We start from the raw sequence: 7,937 nt of genomic DNA, 5'->3' as shown, positions 1-7,937 counted from the left end.
TTTTGATAGAGCTACGTCATTTGTAGACATTTAATAAATAATGTAATGTAGAAAGAGAAGTGAATATTCAAAATAAAAATGGTGCATCAAAATGATGTATTAAATGGTGTATCAAAATGGTGTATCAAAATGGTGTATTAAATGGTGTATCAAAATGGTGTATCAAAATGGTGTATTAAATGGTGTATCAAAATGGTGTATCAAAGTGGTGTATCAAAATGGTGTATCTAAATGGTGTATCAAAATGGTGTATCAAAATGGTGTATTAAATGGTGTATCAAAGTGGTGTATCAAAATGGTGTATTAAATGGTGTATCAAAATGGTGTATCAAAGTGGTGTATCAAAATGGTGTATCTAAATGGTGTATCAAAATGGTGTATCAAAATGGTGTATTAAATGGTGTATCAAAGTGGTGTATCAAAATGGTGTATCAAAATGGTGTATCAAAATGGTGTATCAAAATGGTGTATCAAAATGGTGTATAAAAATGGTGTATCAAAATGGTGTATCAAAATAGTATATTAAATGGTGTATCAAAGTGGTGTATCAAAGTGGTGTGTCAAAATGGTGTATAAAAATAGTGTATCAAAATGTTGTATTAAATGTTGTATTAAAATGGTGTATCAAAATGGTGTATCAAAATGGTGTATCAAGGTGGTGTATCAAAATAGTGTATCAAAATGGTGTATTAAAATGGTGTATCAAAATGGTGTGTTAAATGGCGTATCAATTATTTACTAATCCGACGTTCTTTGGTACTTTTTGTTCTTTGTTCAACACTATGGTGTTCGTGCATCAAATGGATTTTGCAACACATTCAAGATAGAGGCTAGAATTGAATATTTCTTTAAGTTTTACCAATACTCTATTATTTTCAAAAGTTTCAAGAGCTTTCACGTATTATTTCTCTTGCGCTTTCAACATCTCCAACAACACAAAAAGACATGGAGTTAATACAGCAACTTCAGATTATATAAACTTTTCATCTCAGATTGTTTTCATTAACCTTTGAAAGTTTTGCAATAGCGTCCAATAAAAACTGCGCATTAGTCAAAACCTTGAACCACTTGACTAATTTCAGGGAAATGACGAAAATCTCTATTGACGAAAAGTAGTATATAACATTGTAGTGTCCAAATCTACGGCATGCAAATTCGAGCAATTCTTTTGACGTCAACATTCTCCGGCAATGCCATAAGCATAGAAAAATTAATGCATTTAGTTTTTAATTTTAGTTACGACAATGTAATTCATAATACGTAATATTTAGATGTCACCTTGTTTCGTAAAGTAGATTGGCACTTGGATTGGCGGGTTTGTATTTAATCCAAATTTACGCAGATTGTTCCCTAACACCTACCAAAAGGTGTATTGCGAATGCTGAGAACGATAAGAGGATTGTCAGATGGTATTGTGTTTTACAGAGCAAATTACTGCTGCTTTGCTGAACTGCGCAACTAAGAAATTATTGGTGGTACATAGCCATAACCGAAAGAACGGCGAAAATATTCTGATGCCTGCAAAAAAAAGAGAAAAAATATTTTCTTTTTAAGTTATTAAGAAAATTAATAAATATTATTGAAATGACTTTAGCTCATATTTTTTCGCTTAGTAAAATATTTTGTACTCAAAACCTCGGTTATTGCTTATTTTGGTTAAAATGCACCAGCAAAACAGCAGTGCATACTCTTTCCCTAAACTATCTTCATATTGTTTGCAAGCGATGTGTCGAAGAAAAAAGTGCAGAAACTTGACAAAGGGATTCAGTTAATTTTCTTATTATTATTATTACTTTTACTTACCCAGAAAATCCTCTTCCGTTCCTTTTGGACTGTTATTAACAAGGGTCCTACGAAGGGGATCCCAAAAGGGAACGACTCACACTTTTAAACCTCTGACATGACTTGGCCGGCTTTGACCCAAGACATTCCGCACTTGAGGCGAACGCTCAACCACAAGGCCAGCAGTCAGTTAGATTTTAACAAAAAGTAAACAAAACAACGAATAACACATGTTACCTCACAAAGAGAACAAAGCTCCATGATTATTTTGACATCGGAAATGGCAAATGTTTTCATTCAGCGACTTAAAAAATCTCCAGCTACACTACGTTTATCGTCCGTGCAGCTAATTGATAAAGACCTATTTTTTTGTAAAAACCGTCATTCTTACGCCTGCAACAATTAACAAGTGATAACTTTTTCCTTAAACCTTAAACCTGTTGCGACCACCGATACGTAACAAGTTAAAAACGTTATTATAGAAAGCATAGTAAATTAAACGCAAATGAGCTTTAAAGCCAGGCATTTCACTGCTAAACTGATTGCGAGCATAAATAAAACAATTTACACAAAACAAATAAATTGATATGTAAAAATATATTTTCTAAACGATCCTGAGAACAGTGGTTGTATTTTGTTTTATAAAAACTAGACTTCATATTGGTTATTGGATTGCACAGCTTGTCGCTTTTTCTTCTTCATAATCCAGCTGACTAGCGTTTCTGTGATCTTCAGCTTGTTTACGAAATTCACGAACACGTTTTTTCAAATTGTCATACTTAGCTTTTGTTGTTTCTAAGCACTTCTTCGTCTCACATAAGTCGTGTAAAGCCTTACAGACTCTCCCACAGTAACAAGTGCATTCTGGGATATCATTTCTTGAATTTGACGGCAACGAGAACGAATTTTGTTTTTGTATAGCATCTAACTCGCGCGCGTGTTTAATTTTCAACTCGCTAATTTCACATTCTAACTCGACAATACTCTTTTGCAATTTTTCGAGCTCCTCAGTTTTGTCATCATTGTCGTGTCTTTCCTTTTCGAGTTTATTATTCTCGATAAACTCTCGTAAACGTGTTATTTCATCGTCTCTTTCGGTTAACATACGTTTCGATTCCTGCATCGCACTTTCAAGTTCTTTGATGCTTTCTTTAATCAAATCTTCGGTAATATTCTCTGAGGACATTAAGTTACTCACGGATCCTCTCCAAAGATCATCAAAGGTATACTTTTCCATTAAATTCTTACTCGACGTATGTAAATTCAGTCGACTGAAGTTATTTCGGCTTTTTGAGCTGCTCGATTTAACTAGGGAGTTACCTTTGAATGCGTCGAACTTATCTTTTTTTGCTGGAGCTCGCAAATCCATTTTGAATTTGAAATGCTAAATTACTCTATAGACACTGTTGTCGTTACCAAGGTGAATAATATATTTTTTCTCGCCGTATAATATTTTGACTTTTACATAAATGTTATTCTAACCGTCGTTTTTCTTCTACTGATCCTGACTTTCTAAGTCAACGAATTGATCACTGTCTGGTTAGTTTAAAAGTTTTATAACCAGCAAATATCTAGTTCAGTTGAACTAACCTTAGTATTATTTCTCTTCGTATGCTATTAAATCAGTTCGGGTCGGGTTTGTTTATTTATATTTTAAAACAATTATTCAAGCGTAACATTAATGAGAGCTACTGAAAAGTTTCCATCCTCTCTCTTTTTACTTGATCATATTGAGCATGAAACAGCTGACCGTGAACGTAAAAGTTTTCGACTTAAATACAAAAATATTAAACAAAATTTTTAAAGTTGTTAAGGTGCTTATTTAACGATACAAAGTAGCATTCCAGGTGAAAAATGGAGGTGGTATATTATACTCACAAAGAGGCGTTCATATTTGCCCATCTAACCACTCAATTTCTAACTATTTAAACTCTGTTTCATAACAAAAAAAAAGAAATTTGATAACCATCTTCTACACCTAATTTCCCCCCCAACCAAGATGTTGGAGCATTTTCCTGCTTGACTGATGAACTTTTTCACCTTAAAACAACTGTTTTTTCGATGCTAGGCCAAGAGCTGTACTAAGCTGTTGGCCACAACAGACATATATATAAAAAATTTTGCATCAAAGAAATTAGTCTCATGGCATTTGGTGACACGGCGTTTGGTGACAAAGCATTTGGTGACACGGCGTTTGGTGACACAGTGTTTGGCGACACGATATTTGGTGACACGATATGGTGACATGTTCCTTAATTGACCCATTAAAAGTTGACTTTGAGGTAGAAAAGGACTACGTTTTAAAGCATGTTATTCGTCACAAGAGATTTAACTTTCATTTAAAAAAAAGAATGTAATCTGTTTAAAGGTGCTTGCTGTAAGATTTTAAACTTGCATAAGAACAGTAATTTCTAGGGTATCATTTTTTGTGGGCTTCGCTATCGAGGACGTGGGTTTTACATCCAACTTGCTCCAAGGAGGGAGAAGAAATCAAGATGGTACCCTAATTCTAAAATCACGCCTTATGTACAAACTTTTCTAGCTATTTAGCCTTTAGTTGAAACACTGAAAGTTTACAAAGGCGAGGATAAAGGTATGCTTTACCCGTCTTTGTTTACAGGATTTAGCATGTTGACAATAAAAACAACAGTTACTTGGAGTAATTATATTTGTACAAATATACATATATACAGGTCGTTTTTTATGTAAAATGAAAACGATCAAAGTGACTTAGTTACTGAAAAACACCTAATAACCTTCTTTCCCCATCCCCTCCTCCCTTTAATAAGTCACTCTCTTTTAATGACCAATCCAATTTGACCTACATTACGTATGCTTACAAACTCGTTCGCAGGGTATTTTGCCTTGTTGCAGCCACTCTGTAATAACGGCTCAGGAATCAAAAGACCCTGGGACAAGGTTGATAGGCTTAATAATGTCTGCCACTTTCATAAGCCCCCACTTCAATAAACCCCACCCACAGTATTACCCACCCTTAATATTTTAACGATAAATAAAGTCATTGGTTAAAATTTAACTAAGTTGATATTTCTTCAAAATTCTACTCTCTGTTGACATCTTTCGTATAACGGAAACTTTTACGGAAGAAAGATTTTTGTGATGACGTAAATACGTCGGCATTTTTTGGATTACTTGACGTTCTAAAGAAGGAACAGCAATAATTACGGAAGCCGATGTTCATACCGGCATAAATATAGCAATTCATGATGGAATTTGCTAGAACCAGCGTTGATAACCACAAATTTACTTCTATTATTGCTGGTAGGAGTTCATGACGTTCCATTAAGTCAATTAAAATAATAGCCGTCACATAGAAAATGTTGTACGGCAAACTACACACGACAAACACGGAGAACGTCACTATTAACATAGACATTCTGTCACGCTGTCGTTTATTATTGCATTTTTGACGTCTATGTTCCATGGATAACAAACTGCGCAATCTTCGATATGTGTTCGAAGTCTTTTTCGCTTTTTTTTCCACTTCGCGTGTAGCTGTAACTGTCTCACTTTCTCTTGTTACCTTTTGAGAATACATGGCAAGCCCGGTGTTCATAGATATGCTATATTTTCTATGACTTTTAGTTAAGCCATTTGTCTTTGATGCTTGCGTAAGTATATTGTTACCCTTCAACACATGACTATCTTCAGAGATTTCTCCCTCCGCTTTCTCATTCATACATTTCAAAGCCGAGTTTGTTTTACACAGCGGAGAAGAGTCTATACCCAAATTATCCGTATTTGCACGCCCTCCTTCCTCTATGGTATTCTCTTGCAAGACAGGTAAGCTAAAAGATCGTTTTTGAGATTCTCGAAGCAGCTTATTTACTGGTGTAAAATCGCTACTTTTTTCTCTCTCATTGATTTTTGACAGAATGCATTCTTTTTTTCTAACCATCGAGACACTAGACTGACGTGACGTCATCGGTGATTCGGCTTCCCTACTTTCCTTTAAAAACGGCGTCTTTTCAATGTTTGCATCATCCTGAAACTCTTCAGCAACGATGTTCTTCTTTCTGGTTTTGTTCTTCGCTCTAACGGAGGCATTTCGAGATTGGGGTTGACTTGAAGCGGAACTGCGTATAGATGACGGAAGCTTTAATCGATTTCTCAAAGTATGCATGATTCGTGTCACTGTAAATGTCATAAAGGCGATAGGCATAACACTCTGTAACACCAAAGTGACGCACGCGACACCTAATTCGTAAAAGGGATTCTGGTAATTTGGCCAGCACATTCTGTCTGTCATCTCTAACGCATCCATATATGGTATTTGTGATATAAGAGACAAAAACCATATTATACCAACCATTAAATGTATTCTAAATTTTGTCCAGCGAGGCTTGAATGGTTTGACAATGCCTCGATATCTTTCAAAAGCTATACTACCTAGTACCCAGGCTGATACGTTGACTGTCAATGGACCGATGATACTGACGATTGTGCATGAGATTGGTCCAAGATGCCAGATGTTACCGGAAAATACCGCGTAAACTGATTGTATCGGCGTAACAGTAGAAGAAATTAAATCGGCTATGGCTAGATGTATAAGATATATGTTGTACGTGCTACCACGTTTTAAATAGAATCCAAAATACCGGATGACAAGAATATTTCCGATCAAGCCGAAAACAAATATCAATACGTATACAACGATGACAACCACGTCTGCTTGTGATAACACGACGGCTGTTGTTGCCGGCGCCGTTGTTGTTGATGAGCCATTACCGTTATGTGACGTTAAATTGGACGACATAATGAAATTTTTTTAGACCTAAAAAACAATTCATTGACATATGTGTTATTGGCGTGATAAAGCAATTAGACTCACCACTTTATTTTTCCAGCATGTAAAATTTTATTCCCTTTCTTAGTCTTATCGCGTGGTCATGTATTTATTAACTCAGTTAACTCGGTCATTGTTCTATTTGGCGTGTCAATGATTGTTCATTCGTTGGTGTATTTGATGCGTCAATGATTGTTCATTCGTTGGTGTATTTGGTGTGCCGTCTGGGTATAGAAAATTGACAACAGGCGCTGGGAACGAGGTTGCCGTTCGAAAAAAATTACCAGCTGAAGGTAGCAAAGAAAATACACTTAACACAAGCTAACATCCTGGTCTCCAGGGCTTGTTAATTGTGGTTTATTGCGACAGAACTTTTAGCACACATTTCTCAGTAATTCTTTCTGTACTTCCATTACTCTTAATCAGTGTTGATAGAACCATAATTGCGTTTTGCAAAGAAACTTCTACAAAAAAAGATACAAAGGCAAGAACAACCTCGTCCCCAGGACTATCTGCTTCTCAATGACGCTCAAAAATAAAACATTAGACAAAATAGTGTCAGTAATTGCACATTTAAGATTAATTAGACAGCAGAAGGTTTTGTAAAATTCTCATGTTTAAATAATTTTAATGGTTTATTATGAGAGCTATTTTTGGTGCTTCAATTAATATTTTAGCGGAGTTTTTTTTTAATTATTCTCAAACGAGAGGGCTAAAAAAAGAAACTTAACATTGAACTTATTATAAACCAAAAAATTTGGATTGAAACTGAGAATTGTCTCACCCTTTTTATTAATATTTATTTATTCGACAGCACATTACAGATATTTGCCTTTCAATTATGTATAATTTTCCTAAAATCACGCCAAATGATTGTGTGAAAAAGATATTTAGGAAAAATGTAAAAATCACTAAAATTCCGTGTCATTATTTTATATATTCATTTATTCATTTATTTACAACTTCGTTCCCACGACTCGCCTATGATATTCAGACGGGGGTGCCGAGATTTGTTTATTTTCTTATTATAAAACCTGAATCTCATTTCATAAAAACTGCTTGTGTAAAAAATGGTATGACAAATACAACTACAGGAATAATAACAAATATTTCATTCAAATCCCTTTACTCCACAAGTTCGTATCTCTTTAATAATAGCCGTCGTCCGTCTGTCTCTCCGCGGACCCTCCGCTGAGTTAGAAAGACGTGATACGGAAACACGAATATCATATGCGATATATTTTCATCGACTTTGTTGCGACTTAAAGGACGGGCGAACCCGTCGATTTTTCCAAGGGCTCCCAATTAGTCTCTTAAATAATAGCTGTCGTCTGTTGTCTGTGCAGGA

The 7,937-nt window shown here is 35.2% G+C and overlaps 2 protein-coding genes across 2 annotated transcripts; both read right to left on the bottom strand.

Annotated features, from left to right (window-relative positions):
• Positions 1-2,235: 2,235 nt before the first annotated feature.
• Positions 2,236-3,151, bottom strand: LOC130647874 (uncharacterized). Its single transcript, XM_057453881.1, has one exon. It carries the CDS (start codon positions 3,149-3,151, stop codon positions 2,447-2,449), a length of 705 nt encoding a protein of 234 aa, XP_057309864.1. The 3' UTR covers positions 2,236-2,446.
• Positions 3,152-3,945: 794 nt separating this feature from the next.
• Positions 3,946-7,168, bottom strand: LOC130647587 (tyramine/octopamine receptor-like). Its single transcript, XM_057453502.1, has one exon. The coding sequence runs from the start codon at positions 6,557-6,559 to the stop codon at positions 4,844-4,846; it is 1,716 nt and encodes a 571-aa protein (XP_057309485.1). The 5' UTR covers positions 6,560-7,168; the 3' UTR covers positions 3,946-4,843.
• Between the last annotated feature and the right edge of the window lie 769 nt (positions 7,169-7,937).

The sequence above is a fragment of the Hydractinia symbiolongicarpus genome, chromosome 6, assembly GCF_029227915.1.
Source record: "Hydractinia symbiolongicarpus strain clone_291-10 chromosome 6, HSymV2.1, whole genome shotgun sequence".
Lineage (NCBI taxonomy): Eukaryota > Metazoa > Cnidaria > Hydrozoa > Anthoathecata > Hydractiniidae > Hydractinia > Hydractinia symbiolongicarpus.
The sequence above is the reverse complement of the archived record's forward strand: the minus strand, read 5'-3'. Positions and strand labels throughout refer to the sequence as shown.

Bases quoted from the DNA above. Each gene is read 5' to 3' on its own strand.
- LOC130647874 (XM_057453881.1), bottom strand. From the start codon at position 3,151: ATGGATTTGCGAGCTCCAGCAAAAAAAGATAAGTTCGACGCATTCAAA.
- LOC130647587 (XM_057453502.1), bottom strand. From the start codon at position 6,559: ATGTCGTCCAATTTAACGTCACATAACGGTAATGGCTCATCAACAACA.